Source organism: Cydia splendana, chromosome Z (genome assembly GCF_910591565.1).
Source record: "Cydia splendana chromosome Z, ilCydSple1.2, whole genome shotgun sequence".
Lineage (NCBI taxonomy): Eukaryota > Metazoa > Arthropoda > Insecta > Lepidoptera > Tortricidae > Cydia > Cydia splendana.
In genome coordinates this window covers 33,995,859-34,017,938 of record NC_085987.1, presented here as the reverse complement: position 1 = coordinate 34,017,938, position 22,080 = coordinate 33,995,859, and the positions used below count along the sequence as shown (strand labels likewise).

At 38.6% G+C, this 22,080-nt stretch overlaps 1 protein-coding gene across 2 annotated transcripts in view; it reads left to right on the top strand.

Annotated features, from left to right (window-relative positions):
- The window catches only part of LOC134804530 (insulin-like growth factor 2 mRNA-binding protein 1), a 99,605-nt gene that overhangs the window by 44,943 nt on the left and 32,582 nt on the right, over positions 1-22,080 (top strand). Inside the window, exon 1 of one of the 2 annotated variants that reach the window (XM_063777621.1) lies at positions 15,647-16,410. The exons of the other annotated variant lie outside the window; for it this stretch is intronic. Coding sequence (XP_063633691.1) covers positions 16,316-16,410 — 95 coding nt within the window. The 5' untranslated portion in view covers positions 15,647-16,315. Of the gene's footprint in view, positions 1-15,646; positions 16,411-22,080 lie in introns of those variants that run through there. 2 annotated transcript variants of the gene reach the window in all.

The window sequence follows — 22,080 nt, the reverse complement described above, 5'->3', positions numbered from 1 at the left end:
AAAAACAAGCTCAAGCTCAAGGCAATCAGGCTCAAGTAGCACCGTTGACCGTGTATAAAGCTACGGAACCCTCTCCACCGCGCACTTGTTGATACTAAGCAGTAGTTTGAATAGCGTTTGTCATTGCGTTCATTTTGCAGCTTTTAGCAAGAAAAGATAGTACATGTGTACTAAAATCGCTATAACTTAAGTATAAATGTTGTTTTAGTATTTATTATTTAGACGTTATGTCTATAAAAGCCATAATTAACCCATATATGCAGCTACTGAATAACAAATAAGATTTGGATTTCATTACAGCTTCCAGTAATAGTGTCCACCTTTATTCAAAAACTAACATTAAAACAGAAACTGTAACCGCTTTTATTCAGTTGTTAGTCTCCACCGACGCTTCTTTTCAGCATTTAGTAGCCCCTATCACATTTTCTTAATATTGTCTGCTTAATATCTCACAACACAAAATATATACAGCTAATTGCTGCTAATGCCGCTATTAAGCAGCTTTTAGTAACCACAAATGCTTTAAGCTGAATAATGTCCGACTAACTGTGCAAGAAATAAGTAATATTCAGTCTTAATATGCAAAACCGATACAATGCAAAATTTATTCAGCATTAATTGGTATATAGGCCCCACTAGGCCCACATATTTCTTTATTCCGAATTTAGTAATTTCCACCGCTTATACACAAAATTTATGCAATCATAATTTGAATAAGATGATAATTTTACTCTATTATCCTGCTTGTGTGTTACTTGGGCGCAGCGAATGCCATCGAAAAATTTCTTGAGCCATTAATTATGTTTTCACCACACCAGCTCGGAAAGGCTTACTTTGCACTTCAAAAACTGATAGCAACTGCATTTTATTCACATGTGAGGCAAAGTAATCAAATGCAAATTTTGAGTTGTTTTCTAATGTTTGCTGGTAGAATTGGCTTCTAAATGATGATTTTGGATGATAAATGTTTGATAACATTCATTTGGATTTGATTTGGTTTGATTTTGTTTTATATTTTACATTTAATATTTGCTTCGGGTTGGTGTGGTGAAAAATTGTGTGTTTCACTCGGGGACAAATTTTGTTTTACCCTCGTGCTTTGAAACCCTCGTAACGCTCAAGATTCCATTTTTCGAATTTTTCGAATCTTTCGCTTGCTCGGGTATCAATATTAGCACGAGCGGTCAAACAACAACTTTGCCCCCTTGTAAAACAAATAACTATTTCCCATGCTTTTTCAGGAATATCGCTCTAAACGAAAAGGAACAATTCAGCGGTATTTTATTTTGATGGTTTATTTGCAATTTGGATGTAGGTCGAATATAATAGTAATGATCTAATGATTTAGAATGTGCTCGATGTGTCAATTTTTTTTATTGAGAGTGCATTTCTTGGTAAGGGTGCGCCGACATTGCAGGGTGGGGGTGCATTTGTACTGCACGGGCGAGGGGTGTGGCCGACGCAGCGCGCCATTGGCGGGCGCGCTCAATGTTGCCTTGCAGGGTAGCAAGCATTACTACTATTATCAGTGAGGGCGTTTGCTAGCACAACTAAAAAACCAATGTCATTGACATGAATATCACGCACAATTCACACCAAGCTTTAAAACTGTATTTTCTGTAGTCCACTTCTACCTCCGCATCCCGCACGCCCAAACGCAACAAGTGGGTTCAACACAATGTGTCTGGTACATTGTGAAATACAAATCCAGGCAAGATATATATTTCGAGCGACATGCACCTAGGGTTGCCAGATCGAAAGGCGCTATTATCGGGAAAAAATATCAATTTCTCGGGATTTTGGGACTTAAGTCGGGAAAAAAAAAATTCAAACTGAAGTAATTGTATTAAAAACAACGATATTTTACATTATTGGCACTACGCTCGACGTGGGTCGCTCGCTCGTTCAACCTCGGGAGAATCCCGCCAAATCCCGACCATCTGGCAACCCTACATGCACCTCCGGTACCTCGCGATTATGTACACGATGTTGGAATACACGTTCGCTTGAAATAGATAATTTGGTTGCGATAACACCACTAATCGGCTTGTACCTCGCCTTAATTAATTTTAGACAAATTGGAATTGGACTCATGCCCCCTGACGCAGATAGATATAGGTGAATTTATCTACTTCTAATATGCGTAATGACATGATTTTCAAGTAGGTACCTACCTGGTTGTACTGTATTAACATTTACTTCAAATAACATTAACCCTTTACCAGGCTGACATTTCAAAAATGACAATCGAATGTCAGACTTACTCATCGAAAATAGAACACATGTTTGAAGTGCCGTATGTGGGAAATATATATCCCTTAGCCTGGTAAAGGGTTAAAAGCATTTTTTTGGTCCCATACAGACCACACAAAAAAATTTGATTGATTGAGAAAAAAAATCTTCTAGCCTATTTTTTTTCTTAGCCTATTAGTGTTCCATTGCTGGGCAAATGGTTCTCCTCAGGTTTTCCACTGCATAGTTATGGGGAACCTATTCATTAATTCTTCCCTGTAAACATGACCCGCGCTCTAGTCTCGTTCAGTTTATGAAATAATGGAATAACTCAACCCAACTCGTGAACCATTAATTAGTCTGAATCGTATGAATATACGTGCGCTCCTATCCTATCGGCATTCTGTGTGCTTACATTCCTATTATAAATACATATTGTACCTATATACTAGGTACCTGTATTTGTAACCCGTCTAAGGAACAGCTACCTAACAGTCGACTATATAAACTCGTTAACCTTGCTGGCTGGGATTAGCCGCCTTTTGGAGGGGTTGCATGTTATTATTATGCTTACAATTTTGAGACCGAAGAACAAGAACTCTGTATTTAGGTTTCCTGTATTTAGTTGAGCATTATTCTGCTTCATTTAAATTGCATCCGTCATTACTCATTAGGTGCCTACTTGCTAATAGCTTAATCTCTTTTATTTTTTGCCACTTAACTTGTATAATAATCAAAAAATCTGAAAAAGTCAAACGAAGGGGCAAATCATGGTTAATAGGTAGGTATGTGTAGCTATTAGGTACGTGATGGATAGCGATAGCCAGTACGGTTACCATCAGTTTGTCACTGACATAAACGCCGTCGAGAACGTAATTTACTTTCTATACATCTCGCTCGCACTCGCATATTAGTGCAAACGGGATGTATAGAAAGTAAATGGCTGCTATTTAACTGATCACCAGATTTAGTAAAATTTAATACCAAAAAAATCTATTTTACCACCCTAAAATCATGAATGATCACCAAAATTATAACACCATTTTAATGTGAAATGATTACCAATTTTATTACATTTTACTATCCTTTTAAAGGAAATGACACCAAAATAATCATTATTAACCCAAAAATAGTCAATGATTACCAAATTTCAATCCCCATTTTAATGTGAAATGATAACCAAATTTTTACATCTTGCTATCCTATTAAAGAAAATGACACCAAAATAATCATTGTAAACCCAAAAATAGTAAATGACCACCAAAATTAGAACTCCATTTTAATGTAAAATGATAACCAAATTTTTAAATCTTGCTATCCTATTAAAGCAAATGGCTCCAAAATAATCATTGTAAACGCAAAAATAGTAAATGATCACAAAATTGTAACCACATTTTAATTAAAAATGTGCAATCATTTAATATATCGTTATCCTATTAAATTAATTAATCCACTTCGTCACCTTTTTCTAGTAGCATTTTATTTCTGTAACAGTCTCAGTTCTAACCTAACCTAACCCACTTTTCTAGTAGCATTTTGTTTCTGTAAGGGTTGCAGTTCAAACCTAACCTAACCCACTTTTCTAGTAGCATTTCTTTTCTGCAAGGGTCGCAGTTCAAACCTAACCTAACCCACTTTTCTAGTAGCATTTCGTTTCTGTATGGGTCGCAGTTCAAACCTAACCTAACCCACTTTTCTAGTAGCATTTCTTTTCTGTAAGGGTCGCAGTTCAAACCTAACCTAACCCACTTTTCTAGTAGCGTTTCGTATCTATATGGGTAGCAGTTGAAACTTAACCTAACCTACTTTTCTAGTACCATTTCGTTTCTGTAAGGGTCGCAGTGCTAACCTAACCTAACCCACTTAACTGATAGCAGTTTAACTTACTTTTCTAGTAGCATAACGAAATGCTACTAGAAAAGTAGATTAGGTTAGGTAGGTATGCGGTGCGGGCTACGGGGGGTTGAGCGGGAGGGGCTAGTAATTTTGGCATCAGTTTACTTTATTTGGTAATATGTATAAATTTTTTGGTAATCATAGTGGTTTATTTAGGTGAAAATATCGCATTAATTTGGTCTTCAAGATTTGGTGATCATTAATGATTTTTGGTGATCATTCAATATATTTGGTATTTGAATACAATTTGAAGTGCAGTCGTAATTAAAGTGGTGGTACTTTTGTATTTTTAGGCCTTATTTTTTTGGTGTTCAGTAATTTTTTTTGGTAAGCATGATTTTTTTATTTAGGGTACCAAAGTATTTTTTGGTGGTCATTATATTTGTAGCCAAAGTAAATTACGTTCTCGACGGCGTTTATGTCAGTGACAAACTGATGGTAACGGTACAGGTCCAGTATAGTTGGATGGTAGAACCATCTCCTATTTTAGTAGGTATTATTAATTAACGTATTTTTAGCTAACCTACTAAAATGTTACGAAAACTGAATAGGGATCCTTACAAATCAACAGGTAGGTAGTAGATATAACCGTCCGAACGTGCAAATCTTCCAAACTAACAGGTAAATTTAACACCGTCGAGAGTGTCGAGTAATTTATCGAATCGACGGGTCCGCTTTTGGCAAAGTAGTTCTTACTTAATGAGTAAAGGGGCCCACCGATTACCAGTTCGCCGGACGATATCAGCCTGTCAGTAAAACGCTTTTTGACAGCTCCCAACAACTGACAGGCTGATATCGTCCGGCGAACTGGTAATCTGTGGGCCCATTAATGAATATGCTTTATGAGAATACTAGTAAGTAGTAACTATAGTCTGCCAATTTTTGACAAAGAACCAATATTTAACAATGATTTTATGATGCTAAGACTATATAAGTACCTACTATAAGTTACACCGTAGATCTTAGCTTCCTCCTATTACTCCTACGTCATTCGAAAACGATGCAATATTAAATTTTTGGGAACATTTATTTGTTATCGAGTAGGTTTTAAGGGTGTAGGTACCTACTACTGACATAATCACTTTTTATAAATATGACCTACCTACCTACCTTCGCTAACCCAGACGGATAAAAAACTTGGATCTACCGAGTTCTAACATTAATTCTAACGGCGGCAGCTGTGCGTGCGCCTGAGCCGGCCGGTTAACAGACAGCCCCTCTAATACCCAAAATACACACAAGAACATTATTTAAAGGTCCCATTGTGCCGGTACACCAGCTGCTAGGGCCTTGGGATTCGAGCTCGCACTATGGTCCGAACGACCCACCCCGCTTCGATGCTCCTGATGTGTTATAATGTCATGTTCCTTGGCGTGCCACATCCATACAACTGGTCAGTTACTTAAGTTACACCTAACCTACATTACTTTAGACTGGCCGTTTCGTTAAAACCACTTTCATTAAAATCTACTATTTTCATTTGACTTTAAATTATCTACCTACCTACTACTTGTTCCACACAGACGAAAAATTATTTTATCTTACCCTTGATTAGGATAGCAGGGTAACGGTTAAATTATACGAACCTTGAATACGGCTAAAAAGTAATAATAAAACTACGAGGTCGTTGCGAACGTTAGAAGGCATCCGCTCACATTTGCTATGGCGACCCTTCCAAAATGCGAATTAATTGGCGATCAGGTTTAAAGCATGATATATAATGGCGGACTTATTATAATCACGGGATGGATTAGTAAGTACCTAGCTATTTTTAGTGTTCCGTACAAAACTTTGTTCACGGAACACTTATTTTTAAGTGAAATGTACACTAACGAACTAACGATATAGGAACGAATATCGGTCAAAAAATTGAATCAGATCATTAAATTGGTTTTAAACAGTATTGTGAATGAATAGGGAACGACCACTTCTAGAAACGTAGTCCCTATTATTTTCCTCTCTGGATATTGACATATGGAAAACATTTTTACTCAATTTAGGCTGCGTTGTGAAGGATGTGTTTGTTAAGAACCAATAGAATCACTTCATTAGTTTTCCTCGCTCAGCGTGCAATCGCACATCTCTGGTCGAATGAAACGCAGCCTTAATATTTACATTAATACCTAGTACCAGCGCAAATCTGTTAGGTAATCACTGGTGTTACGTTATCAATCACTTTTAAATTAAGTAAACGTTTTGTATTGTGACTTAGCTTCTTAGTTTTACCTATTTAGTTCATCGTTTTTCAAATTTGCATACACGGCAGAGTTATTATGTAATATGTAAGTATAGGCACGGTATTTGGCTGGTTAGGAACATTTAGTGAGTGTTCCCCACAACTAGAGGCGCGGTTACGTAACGTGTCAGTGACCAAGAGTCAATCCGGCGTGGCCTCGGCAGCGGTCATGGCCGCTATCATAGTGCGTCACTACCTCGCTGCTATACTGAGAATAACTCGGTACCCAACTGTCCGTACTTGCATTATCACCATCATGACAAAATAACTCAAATTACTTTTTCATACTAACTAGTTAATACCACAGAATAAATAATAGTACTAGGTACAGAAGACTCACTCTCTAACAAAACGCGCCTGTTACGATCAGGACAGATATGGCCGCTAGGTGGCGATAGCGCCACGCGCGGTTTATGGCTAGCCACCAAAATTGGTGTGGAACGGATGTACTTTTAGCTACCTGTAGCAAAGCGACGAAATCGCGGAGTGAGCCACGCCTGCGAATACATATTAGGTACCTACATTACATTCGTAAGTACTTCAATGCGACTATCACTAAAAATGCACCACAATTTACCCTTGATCATTGGTGCCACGAAGAAGTATAGGTATTATGTACATTGTACCTATGTACCTACTGAGGTACAATGTACATTATACCTACTTATACTACTTCGTTGCTTACGGTCAGAGTAGGGCCGCGCGGCCGGGAGAGCAACAATAACTAGAACCTATTTTACCGTTCGTGTTAAGCAGCATGCAAACCTACTTATCTTGAAAAACTTGAGCTAACAAACGGTTTTACCTAAAATACATTGACCTCAACCAATATTCTACGAGTAGATAGATATAAAAATAAAAGATCAAAGCCAAAAGGTATTTTGTTAGTTTTGGGCTTGAAACGGGCACTAAAGGTGAATTCCTTCCCATATCTGCCAATCAGCACGAATGGAAATGCCACCTATTCCTATATGTCCCCAGCAGCCCCAGCAGGCAATAGATTAAACCTTAATTTGCGATGTGCATACCTATAATACAGACTTATTGAGAAGTATATATATATATACCTACCTACCTACCTGGCGTCCTGTGAGTCCTGTGACCGCTAATCGCAGGATGAAACGAGGGGACAAGACTAAAAACTCGATCACCTTGAACTAAATCTGGGTCTTGATATTTACATGGCATCAGCTTTAACCGAAAGATTGGTTTATCACGCGAATGCTGGATAGTTTGTTGCCGCTATTGTGATGCAAAGCGTTCCCATTGTCGAGCGCGTCCACAAAGCTTGTTGGGTTAACATTGCACATGTAAAAGAGGTGGCCATTTGGACCAACGTGTCTCTCTTATACCTATTACATACAACACATAACAAAATCCAATATTGAAATGGATGCTTTCTTAGCCTTTGGGCTCCATACTACATACAGTTCATTTAAAAATACAAGTGGTAGGCAGGGGTGTAATTTTTCAGGGGATACAAAATATAGGTACCTACAGGTAAAATAAATTAATTTCTTCACCCCTGAATTTCTTAACAAAAGTAAAGTTAAAAAATGCATAACTCGAAAACTAAGAAAAATCGGCTTACATACATGGGGTAAATTCTGATAGCCCACGAATTGAGGAGTCTAAAAAAATTTTTGGACGTCAAGGTTTGGACCACCCTGTATAATACCCGACGACTGTACTCATTACATGGCTTAAACTGTACCACTGAATTATCAAATTTTGTATACGGAGCCGTACTTACCTGTCGAAGTCGAGGAAAATGTGTTTTGATTTTAATTCTTTGTAAAGAGAATATTTAATATGCTTTAGGTCTTTAATTGGCGGTGTTAGAATAGCTTACTATTAGAATATAATAAGTAAATAAAATCCAATCTTATTGTTAAGTTTTTCGCTTAAAATTTAGTTTTTTCTTCGCAAGACATTAGTGTGATGAAAAACATTGTGTAACTCCGGAGTCCGGAGGTAAGAATATTGTAAACTCGAGTCTTTAATTCCCTCCAGCCTGCGGCTGTTGTTTATAAAATCACGATGCTATGTAAAAACAGCAACACTCGTAACTGTACATCGATGGACCTTATTACACAATTCATAAAGTCCACCGCTGTACTGTGGCTACAAAAATTACTTTGACAATCTGCCTCTATATATCTATATACTACCTACCTACTTAAATTACCTTTGTTAAGAGATAAATAACTACTATGATGAAGCTCGCCTTTTCCTTGTCCAACGCGATTTTCAAAGCCACTAAAAAGAAAAAAAACCCGGACAAGTGCGAGTCGGACTCGCCCACCGAGGGTTCCGTACTTTTTAGTATTCGTTGTTATAGCGGTAACAGAAATACTAGGCATCACGATTCGTGAGATACAGCCTGGTGACAAACAGATGTACGGAAAGATAGACAGACGGACAGTGGAGTCTTAGTATAGGGCCCCTTTTTGACCCTTTGGGTACGGAACCCTAAAAACAACTGGCAACATTGCCGCTAACTGTTAACGTTTAGTATGTGAGTTCATTTGCTACTAATGACGTAATGACTAATCGCAAGTTCGCAAGTAGTATACCTAGCTACTATCTCGAACGAACGATATTCGAACTGTCATTGATATGTCATAGTTTTCAATAATTGTTTGGTGGATTTAAATATAATGTCCGTGTTACAACAATTACATTTCATGATAATTAAAAAAAAATAACTATGCCAGTTGCCATTCAGTTTCCTTAAATGTACTTACCTACTTAGCCATACCCCGAAATTAAGACGAATTAAGCGGAGGACCCGCGCGAAATCGCCTTTTCATACAAACGTAGTCCTCATTTTCCTCTCTGGATATTAACATTATTGAAAATAAGTAGTATAAGTACTTTGACACAATTTGTTCTACGTCAACCACAGATATTGATTTCTTTTTTAGGGTTCCGTACCAAAAGGGTAAAACGGGACCCTATTACTAAGACTCCGCTGTCCGTCCGTCTGTCACCAGGCTGTATCTCGTGATCTGTGATAGCTAGACAGCTGAAATTTTCACAGATGATGTATTTCTGTTGCCGCTATAACAACAAATACTAAAAACTGATTAAAATAAAGATTTAAATGGGGCTCCCATACAACAAACGTGATTTTTGCCCGAAGTTAAGCAACGTCGGGCGGGGTCAGTACTTGGATGGGTGACCGTTTTTTTTGCCGTTTTTTGCATTATGGTACGGAAGTACGGAACCCTTCGTGTGCGAGTCCGACTCGCACTTGCCCGGTTTTTAATTTATAATTAGGTAATATAATAGTATTAATAGTTAGGAGAATTTAAAAATTTGTATGAAATCTGCTCTTCGCTCTAATTTTTAAAATAATAAATAAATCGAAAAAAGTCAAGCGTCCCCTACGTAGGTATCGTCTTGGGTCTTCCCATTCGTTTTTTGTCAAGTTCTTAAATTAGTCCTATTCTGCTTTCGTCACGCATTCTACATTCGTCAAGTTCATCGGTGGCCTTTTCATATTTGGTTATATTTGGTTGTTTACCTTTTACTTATTTCGGCTTATTCCGGTATTCGTCACCATCTTCTTTGGGCATCTTCGATGTTAGTCAATTTCTTTTTTTTGTTTCGTTCGTTATTCGTCCTATCGTCTTTGGTCTTATTCTAATTTCGTATTTTTCTTATTTAGGCTCTTTTGAAATTTGGACACATTTTTTATTTGTCCCGTTCAATATTGGTCCCGTTCGATATTCGTCCCATTCAATATTCGTCTTATTTTTTTATTTTGTTTCCATAAACAATGATCTTTTTACTTAAAATATTAATTGAATGTACCCTAAACAATACACATGTAGGGGAGATTGGTCCAAAACGGAGACACGGGGCTTATTCCATCGTGCCGTGCCTGGTCATAGACCAGGGCACGGCAGTATGGCTACATAGATAGTTTCAGACTGATAAAAGCTTTGGTAACTGCTGTCAACCTTCTTGGTAAGTTTGTCAACTAAAGTAAAAATGTCTTAAGTAAAACTGTAAGAAATTGGCCCATGAAGGCTGTACTAGTTGGGAACCTGAAGAACTTGGAGCATTTCATTGGTATTACTAAGAAAATCGCGTATAGGATTTGGTACACGCTGTACCGAATCCGATACGCGATTTTCCCCGTGTACCGTACACCCGGCTTTAGACTAGGCATGGGATAAAACCGTACAAAATAAAGATTTATTTAACATTTCCCTTAAGTCTCGATTTTATCTCACCTTCCCCTATTTGCATTTCCCCATATTCGAAATGAAAAGTAGAGGGGTTTAATTTTGGTGTACCTTATTAAAGCACTAATTAAACACATGTGTCATTTTTAAATAAAAATAAGAAAAATTAAAAAGACAATCAACAAATATGGCCAAAGATGACAAAGATTACCAGCGAAAGTGACGAATGAAGAATAAGATAGAATACAGAATAAGACAAATTAAGAACTTGTCAATAACCGAATGGGACCGACAACGAACTTGGCGAAAATAAATTGACGAATAATGAATGAGACTGAAAACGAGATAGACCTAGATCGAACATGGCCTAAGAAGTTCATGACGAATACCGGAATGAGCCGGAATAAGAAAAAGGCAAACAACAAATATGACCAAAGATGAGAAAGACCACCGACGATAGTGACGAATGTAGAATGGGTGACGAAAGCAGAATAGGACTAATTTAAGAACTTGGCAAAAAACGAATGGGACGATCCAAGACGATACCCCGACGTATACTAACATAGCTATGGTTAATATACATCAAACTATCTAAAAATATTTTTCATATTATCATTATTCTCAATATCCAGAGAGGAAAATGAGGCATGCGTTTGTAGGTATCGTCTTGGGTCGTCCCATTCGTTTTTTGTCAAGTTCATAAATTAGTCGTATTGCAGAATAGGACTAATTTATGAACTTGACAAAAAACGAATGGGACGACCCAAGACGATACCTACAAACGCATGCCTGATTTTGCTCACGAAAGCAGTTTCGTCACGCATTCTACATTGAAAGCCACCGGCGATTGTGACGAATGTAGAATGAGTGACGAAAGCAGAATAGGACTAATTTAAGAACTTGACGAAAAACGAATGGGACGACCCAAGACGATACCCGTTTGTATTAGGTACTTTGTGTGGAGAAGCGGCCGTCCCCTTTCCTCTTAACGGAGTTTAAAAAAACACCGTGTACGAGGGTCGCACTGAAATATTCGGGAATGGGACACTTAGAAATAACATAATAGAAACAGGCATATAATTTATAAAAATGTAACTCTTTATAAAACTTTTAAGGTATATTCCATTTGGTTGTCATTTGTATTTAAGAATTACTGGCAATTTGAAAATTGTATGTCGAACATTATTTGAATTTTTGGCCAAGTGATTTTTCGGATCATATTTTTAAACGGTTTTCAATATGCCCTCAGCGAACAAATAAAAGTTACAATGGGCTTCTGTTATTTTTTTATGAACTAGAGTTCATCGTACGCTCGTTTGCAGTTAAAATTAAATATGAAAGTCACTTTCATTTTATCCCATGGGTGATCTTAAAGAAGCATGTCATTCCAAAGCGACGTCAAAAATTAAAATCGCATTTGTGCTGTTAATTAAAAAGACTGCCAAAAAAGTTGCATATCGGCAGATTTCGACATTCCTAAATATTCATATGACAACAGTAAAAAAATCTTTTATATATATATATATATATGTAAAAAAACTTCAATTCCGTTGGCTACTCCACGAATTTCATACAAAACCACTAAGGCCCCAAAATCGCCATACAAAAAGGACTTTGGGATTATGAGCCGTGTGCATTACAGAATGATTACATTCAAAAGAAAATTTATATGCGTGGTCAGTTTGAGTTTAAGTATGTATTAAAATAAAGATTGACCGTCTAGATGCGACAGTTTTCTCTATTCCCGACATTTTCAGTGCAACCCTCGTATTATGTTATCCCTGTCATACAATTCTCAAGGTCGTTTTTTATACTTAGGTACATCAAAAGTATTTGAGCGGCCTACAACATCTAAATTAAATAACACCTACTCAGTAAGGTAAACGTACTGGTGCTCGACGCGGTCCCAGTACATTACATGTCATCTTGAAACTTAAGTCATTGTCAATAGAGGTGACAGCAAGGTGTCATCTATTAGGCATTAGCATGTCGAGCACTAGTAGTACGTTTACCTTATATAAATAAATGGAATATTTCTGATAATATTTATCAGAGGTTCTCCATCTTTTGCCCACGCAACGCAATCCACCCTTATAATAATACTACATATGGGGTGAATTTTCTTCAGTTTAGTAAAACACAATTCCTTAATTAGACTGAGCTGCATTATTTTTGGGCATAGAATAGATACTTAGGTACCCAATAATACCCATGCAGGCCACGTTACTAATATGTAGTTTTACATTGCAAATTTTAATCCCTAGATAAGTCTGCAACCATTATGATAGCACACGCAGTGCAAGTGTTATTTTAAACGTCAAACTTCTATGAAATTATGTTACGACCTATAGAAATGATGACTATTGATGACAATGATGACATAACACTTCTTGCACTGCGTATGCTAGGTATCAAAACAGTTGCAGACTATCTTGATCTTACTCTACTTTTGTGAGATGGCATAGGTACCTACTTAATTCTCTTTTAAGTTATTTTTTTCTCGCATCACGTTCCACATTTTGGCCACTTCGCACTAGATACCTATATCCGGTGTTGCTATTAGTATAAATGAGTGGCGGGTTACAGTGGTGCGCGATTAATGAGTGTGCGCTCGCAGCACGTGCATGTGCGCGGTAGCGGTAGGTAGCGGTAGTGGTTTATGCCCGCCCGCGCTTGTGCACACGTTTGTTCTGTCCGTTGTCGTACGCCGCATGCTGCCCGGCCAACTACTACCACTAAATTACTTGTTTACTTTATTTATTGCTGACAATCTTGCTTTCATTTTTTATTCGTTAGAAAATGACTAACATGTTCGAATTAAAAATATATATTGCTAAGCTAGGGTATAGGTACCTTCCTAATACCTAGGTTTAGGGATACTTAATGTGGAGCGAGGGTGGTCTGCCGAAGTAAGCAAGGGCGTTTTCTCTCCTTGGATCAACGTCTCGACTACTTAATTTTAAGGTGAAGCGGGACACGAGGCGGATGACGCCTGTACCAGACGAAGTAGGCGGTGTCGGGCGACCGCCCTCCGCGGGCCCCGGGCGAACGCTGTACTAAACGCATGGGCGCGGGGCGCCGTGGCACGGACCCAGTAACAAATATACTTCACGAACTGCTATTGCTTTTAGTGATTAGAACACGGTTGACTAATGTCGATAAGATACGTGTAATAAAATCTATAAATCATAACATTTACTGGGCGTAAATATTAACACGTATTTTTAATGACAACAAAAATCAGTGTGTATCGGTTGACTGCGCTAGCCTACTCGATTATTTTAAACTGTTTTTACCGATTTTGGTGTTTGTGGAAATTTAACAAAATTTTGGTGGTAACTACTGGGAATAAAAAAATCCCACCTTTTACCAGTTGGTGGTACCAAACCGAGTTGGTGGTAACTAAGTACTGGGAATAATTTTTCCAAGAGTTACCAGTGGTAAAAGGTGGGAAAAAAATTCCCAGTAGTTACCACTGATAATAAATTGGTGGTAACTAGTGGGAATAACCCTACGAATTTAACCCTGGGCTGTGGGATGTATGTCTCCCACATAGTATTTAGTTTACCAAAGTCAGGTTTTAACTCCATATCTACTACCAAATATCATACCAATCCCTCAAAATATGATTTTATGATCTTCATTCACAACACGCTTCTAAAGCATGTGCCAGACGGCAGACAACCACAGCCTCTGCAAGATGACCTTGGTAGAAAAATGCATGCTTATCCAATAATGTGTTTTTGGTAGCCATTTGAATTGACCGGTAATTTCAGTGGTTTATGGCGAAATCCGAAAACTTTCCTTTCATTTTCAGGAATTAAAAGCAGATAAGTCGGAGCAAAGTTTCATATTTTGTAGATTTTGAGTGTTGTAAGACTTGTAAGTTTATGCAATCTTTATTAAACATTCATGCATTAGGATGTGGTTTGACACTATCCCATTTCCTTGTTAGAGTATTGCTATATGGAGCTCCCATAGCCCGGTAAACTGTCGTATCACATACTATGTGGGATACATATATCCCTTAGGCTGGTAAAGAATATAATTATGTACACTTAATTGAATATGTCAGTTACTCAGTTCATTAGTCATTACCCAGACAGGCAATGGGATTACCGTATCCCACTTTTTTTTCTGGTTACAAGAACATATCCAACTTTGTATAATACCATTTCTACAAGACGTTTCATACGGTTGCAAATCTATAGGTATACTTATTAGTATTACACTTTTTAAGACACGCTTGTTCTTCGCGGCCTGGTAAAAGATTATATGAAGATCTGCCTCGGACAAACTCGACTGAAGTAAGGACACGCACGAAAAATTTTGTACATTGACCCGACCTTTCCTGTCTCTATCGCACGCGCATAATTATATTGCTATCACGCTCGCACAGTGGCATGACCGCCGCGCCGACATCATGGGTGCGACAGAAATATAACAGCGCGCGTGCGATTGACATAGGAACAGCCAGGTCAAAGTATGAAATTCTACGTGCTTAGCGTCCTTACTTAGCTTCCGTTAGCTGTAAACCTCGCGAGTCTGTATTCGCATAGCTTAAGAGCGGTTTCGCACTACGTCCGATCCGAACCCGTGAAAATATGGTCCGTAGTAGCCGTAGAACTATGTCTATGGTCAGTTACGCACTAGACTAAATCCGATCTCCGTCATCCGATTTCTTTCCGTCATTCAACGTGTGCGGTGCGTAACTTACCATAGAAATAGTTCTACGGCTACTACGGACCATATTTTCACGGGTTCGGATCGGATTCGAATCGGACTTAGTGCGTAACCGCTCTTACACTGAAAAAATCTATAACTTATACGAGGCATTTCTTAGCATAATGTCACCCAGGTGATCGTGCCATAATCCAGTTATTTTTGATATCATTTGACGCAGGTGCCTTTAAAATTTCGGTAAATAACTTCTTCAATGACAAATTAATGATTTCTAATGAGATATCAATGTTTTTTTTATAGGATTTGGAACTTGTTCAATATTTACTATATTATCAAAGAAATCACCTGTTACTAATCTCGATACAAGTTAATCGATACACGCGCTTCACTATACTCGTACCGCGCTCGCTCTCCCCTCGGGCCCCGAGCAGAACCACGCCCAGCGCGCGCATTCTCAAACAAAATCTGCACGAAATGGATGCACAGAGAATCGACTCGGCGGCGTTGTCGTCCGTTTAGTCACACACGCGAAGTACCACATCAGTTAGCCAGGCAGCTCAGTTGAGAAGTGATCTTGATAGCCGGCACACCGTACCTTACACACGGCGGCGCACACGTGCTACTCGCGTCCATCCCTTCTCCTCCGAATCGTTTCCGAGCGAGTCCGCCGCTCGCTCGGCAAAGCGACGCCGCTGTCCGCCGATCAGTCCGCCGTCACCGGTCGCATTCCGCGCCGTACCTTGCTTACTTCGGACCATACGTATTATGTAATACAAAAATAAACAGATACGTTGAATACCAAGCAACCACGTGTATGTACACACCGGCCGGCATACCACCGGAAGTATCTTCGCGACGCTCAACAGTATCGCGCTCTGGATACGCGACGAAGGGCGTCTTGACGGTGGCTGGGACTAGTGGCATTCCAACTTTGCTCCGGATTACACACATACCCAGGATTGTATGGAAAACGTGATAATTTTGATTTAGTGTTTTTTCTTCGTTGAAATTCTAACGTCATTCTACCTGTTCAGTATTTTATCGAAATAATTGTGTCTGAAATATAAGTGAAATGTCGAATTCCGTGGAGCAGCAATTCAGCGAGCTTAATTTATCACAAGAAGATCATGATCAAATATTTGAACAAGACGATTCCCAAGATCTGAGGTTAGTATAGAAATTATCTATGTTACTTTATTGTGTTATCATACACCGTTATTCATGATACTATACTATAAATCGGCCAAGAGCATGTCGGGCCATGCCCAGTGTAGGATTTCGTAGTTACTATTCTGTTAGAACTGGCCAAACGGGGGCTATTAGTAAGTATCATGTACATTACAAGCATGAGGGAGTCCCTTCGCAGCGCTTTGTACGTCTTTTTACGTTTTTACTAAAGGGGCCCACTGATTAACAGTCCGCCGGACGGTATCGGCCTGTCAGTTAGAACAAAATTTTGATAGTTCCGAACAACTGACAGGCCGATACCGTCCGGCGGACTGTTAAGTAATCAATGGGCCCCTTGAGAAGATTTTTTGCAATAACTCAAAAACGGTTAGACCGATCATGTTCGCTATAGTTTTCATTTAAAGTATTTATTAAGCTTTTGTTTCACATTTTTTTATATTTATAAATTATGGACCTATGGTTCAAAAGTTAGAGGGAGGGGGGCACATTTTTTTTTCTTTCGGAGAGATTATTTCCGAAAATAGTAACTTTATCAAAAAATGGTCTTCGGAGACCCGTATTCGTTGAAAGCCCTAATAGCCCTATCCAACGATACCCCGCACTATTGGGTAAAAGCAAAAAAGAAAAATAAAAATGTTTTTATTTTACCGTTCTGTCGCCATGCAAGATTTATGTATCCATGCCAAATTGCAGCTTTCTAGCACCAATGATCACTGAGCAAAGCCGCAGTTTCTAGGTGACTACGAAACCCTAAAAAAACACTAGCCTTTTTATTATTTTTATCTTCTGTATTACAAGAAATGCTCTTCGTGAGATTATTATCTTGTTTCAATGTCTATGCCCGCGCCATAGACGAGACGATTGATGAAACAGGTTTTATATTTATTTTGACAAAACAAACCGTTTACTACAATTTAATAATTATCGACCTCTAAACTGAAGCATATGAATGATTAAAATATTATATTATAGTCCGTGGTGTAGGTACACTTAATTATATGTCTAATGATGATAATAAAATTTGCCTTTGCAGAGTTGCTCCTTTTGACTCACAGATTGATTTATTAGGAAGGTGAGCCAACCGAATTTTTGATGCAAAATTTTGTCTTAATGGGGAAAAATCCCCAAAATTTGAAAAATAAAGTTCTGCTATTGTGGTCAAGTTTGTTATCATTTTCGTGTAACTCGAGGATGCTTAATTCATTTCTGATATTTAATTTATACGGTTTGATATAATTAATTTGAAAAAGGAAAAATATGAATTTTTCATTTTTTATTAGGAATAAATGCCTATACCTACCTATTTTTCTTATTTTAATATAACACAAAATAAAAATTTGATGAAAAGCCCTACTATTCCTCATTGTAGTCCTAAGTACCTACTTTCGACCACAAGCTCATTGAATAGGAACATAGGAAGCCACATTGATTTACACGAAACGACCCAGCAAATTACAGCGAAGACGACATACCAAACTTGACACAGCAAATTTATTTTTACTAATTTTGGGGGGCACTCGCCCTACAGTCAAAATTTTCCATCAATAAATCGATAGGCTCCCATTCTTAAGGGGATCCCATGCCCCAATGACCTTCGATCTGAATCCCTTAGTTTTCTAATTTTTTTGTAGCTTATCATATTAAGAGCGCTATTACATTTCGGCGTTGAGCGAGTTTAGGTATTTTACGCGCTGCGGCAGGCCGTGCGAGCTCAGTACGCCGATCCCTTCTACCACACTCGCACTACAATGATGGATTAAACATTCTTGATCCTTCGCGAAGCATATTGAAATCAACCATAACAACACTAACTGTACTTAACTTTTAAAGTTCTAAAACTGTTATTTGGTAAGTACGAAAATACTAAATGCAGTGCAAATGTACATAGGGGCTGTTCATAAATTACAAATTACGTCATCTATTTTTGACGATTTTTGACCCCCCCCCCCCCTCAAATCATCCAAAAATCAAGCTTCGGATGAATCTGTTTCCTCCTACGTCATGTTACCATCATCCGATGTCCAGACCCCCCCCCCACTCCTCCCATTTGAAACGACGTAATTTATGAATAGCCCCATACTTGTACTTATGAAGGTATATTACTCGAAAGAAATTATAGGTACCTACTCGCTTATTTACATGTTTCGTCATTGCATTTGGTACCTATAGGTTGTAAAGTTTGTATCAACGAGGGTTTAAAAACGAACTGGTACTGAGGATCTGATGATGATTAAGGTGGTCACGGATACCAATCAACCATGTAGTAACATGATTAGGCTCGTTTGATTCGTCTCAACAAGATCTTTGACACTGAAGATACACAGGGTCTGATGATGGAGCTGGAAGGTGGCCACGGGTACCAGTCTATCATGTAACTAAACAACTTCGTGTTTGGGCTCGTTTGATTCGTCTCAACAAGATCTTTGACACAAGACAGTACTCAGGGTCTGATGATGGAGCTGGAAGGTACCATTACCAATCAACCATGCAACTAAACCACATCGTGTTTAGGATCGTTTGATTCGTCTCAACAAGATCTTTGACACTAGGTGATACTCAGAGTCTGATGATGGAGCTGGAAGGTGGTCACCGGTACCAATCAACCATGCAACTAAACCACTTCGTGTTTAGGCTCGTTTTATTCGTTTCAACAAGATCTTTGACACAAGATAGTACTCAAGGTCTGATGTTGGAGCCCGAAGGTGGTCACCGGTACCAATCAACCATGCAACTAAACCATTTCGTGTTTAGGCACGTTTTATTCATCTCAACAAGATCTTTGACACAAGGTAGTACTCAGGGTCTGATGATGGAGCGCGAAGGTGGCGACGGGTACCTGTCTATCATCATCAGCTCCATCATCAGACCCTGAGTAGTATCTTGTGTCAAACATCTTATTGCGACGAATCAAACGAGCCCAAACACGAAGTGGTTCAGTTACATGGTAGACTGGTACCCGTGGCCACAGTCCAGCTCCATCATCAGACCCTGAGTACTAACTTGTGTCAGAGATCTTGTTGCGACGAATCGAACGAAGCCAAACACGAAGTGGTTTAGTTGCATGGTTGATTGGTACCGGTGACCACCTTCCGGATCCATCATCAGACCCTCAGTACTACCTTGTGTCAAAGATCTTGTTGCGACAAATCAAACGAGCCCAAACACGAAGTGGTTCAGTTACATGGTAGACTGGTACCCGTGGCGACAGTCCAGCTCCATCATCAGACCCTGAGTACTAACTTGTGTCAAAGATCTTGTTGAGACGAATCAAACGAGCCTAAACACGAAGTGGTTTAGTTGCATGGTTGATTGGTACCGGTGACCACCTTCCGGCTCCAACATCAGACCCTGAGTACTATCTTGTGTCAAAGATCTTATAGAAACGAATAAAACGAGCCTAAACACGAAGTGGTTTAGTGGCATGGTTGATTGGTACCGGTGACCACCTGCCGGCTCCATCATCAGACCCTGAGTACTGTCTTGTGTCAAAGATCTTGTTGAGACGAATCAAACGAGCCTAAACACGAAGTGGTTTAGTTGCATGGTTGATTGGTACCGGTGACCACCTTCCGGCTCCATCATCAGACCCTGAGTATTATCTTGTGCCAAAGATCTTGTTGAGACGAATCAAACGAGCCCAAACACGAAGTGGTTTAGTTGCATGGTTGATTGGTACCGGTGACCACCTTCCGGTTCCATCATCAGACCCTGAGTACTATCTTAAGTCAAAGATCTTGTTGAGACGAATAAAACGAGCCTAAACACGAAGTGGTTTAGTTGCATTGTTGATTGGTACTGGTGACCACCTTCCGGCTCCATGATCAGACCCTGAGTACTATCTTAAGTCAAAGATCTTGTTGAGCCGAATCAAACGAGCCCAAACACGAAGTGGTTTAGTTGCATGGTTGATTGGTACCGGTGACCACCTTCCGGCTCCATCATCAGACCCTGAGTACTATCTTGTGTCAAAGATCTTGTTGAGATGAATAAAACGAGCCTAAACACGAAGTGGTTTAGTTGCATGGTTGATTGATACCGGTGACCACCTTCCGGCTCCATCATCAGACCCTGAGTCAAACTATCTTGAGTCAAATAAATACATATAGAATGTCAAGTCGTTTCAAATATTTTTAATCCTGTCCGGTAGTTTATTAAACTGTACCATTATAAATTATAATACTATAAAAACGGTGCTAGGATCAAAGTCTCTCGTTGCGGTTTACACGCACACAGTATAGCGTTTTACACGGCGCCCGCCGCACACAATGATAAAAAACCTCGTCGTTGCCGTTGAAAATGTGCGGAGCCGACCGACACACGTCCTGCCTCTACAAGCTCTGCCGCGGCACTGAGCTGGCGCAGCGCGCGTCATCGGTAATATAGAGAAGTTTTAAAAAAATTGCCAAAAAATTATAGTAGAATTTCATAAACACTAATGTATACCAACAGTATAAGCAAACGTTGCAGATTGCTTGAGTATGAAAATGACTTCGCTATTAAGTAGATTTTCGTAGGAATTGACACTTGTTTCGGAGAGAAAATCGAGTTCGTTTTACTTTGATTTTCTCTTTCTCAAAGATATGTAGGAAAAATATAGTTTGATATGCCTAAAGTACAGGGTATTAGTAATACAAAATAGCCAGGTTTAGCAGAGTAAAATTCTCAACATTTCCAAATAAGAGCTCGCCATTCAGTGCTTCACGGAGTTTTTCGGGAACGACCATCAGAAAAAAAATCATTACTAATTTAATAAGTCCTTTTTCTAATATTTACAACGATATTTATAAAGATAAGAAGACGCTTTTACTGGAACACGTACTCATTGTTTCTAATAATGAGCGCAAAGTCCTGAATTTTGTCGACTAGTATCATCAATTTTGCATTATTTCGACTTTTCTTGTAAGAGCGCTCTTAAGAACAACGGCTTTAAGCAATATAGTAACCCATATTTACTCCAAAGTTATAACTTTTTTTAATAAAAGCAGAAATATCCCAAACATTAACTTCCAACCCTCCCATACATTTAGTATGACGACTCACCCCTCAAAGAAAGTCGGTGTCGTAAGAAATGAAACTGCTTGAGATTCATTATTTGCGATAATAAACTGTAATAAAATAATAAAACTACAGTTTATGATTTTTTTTATTTTTTAAGGAAGTACATATTTTGTTTACAGTTAAGTAGTTGCTCGAAGTGACACCCTTCTTGTGCGATACATTGACGGACCCTCTTTAAATGTTTCTAAATTAACTTTTCTTAAAATTTGCGGTGTTATTAAAAAATAAATGTTAGGATTTATTATTTCATAAACGGAATCTTCATTATTTTATTAAAGTTTATTACTTATCGCAAATAATGAATCTCAAGAAGATTTATCTCTTACGACACCGACGTTCTTTAAGGGGTGAGTCGTCGTACTAAATGTATGGGAAGGTTTGAAGTTAATGTTTGGGATATTTTTGCTATTATTAAAAAAAAGTAATTAATGTAATTTTACTCATTAGGTAACGCACTTTCGATATCAACTTGAAGTTTTCTGATATCTGTTATATTTACGGAATTATCGCCTGGCTACACTTAACGATTACACCCTGTATATGTTAGATCTTTCACAGCAACCTAGATACGAAAACGTGCTTTTTTTAGAC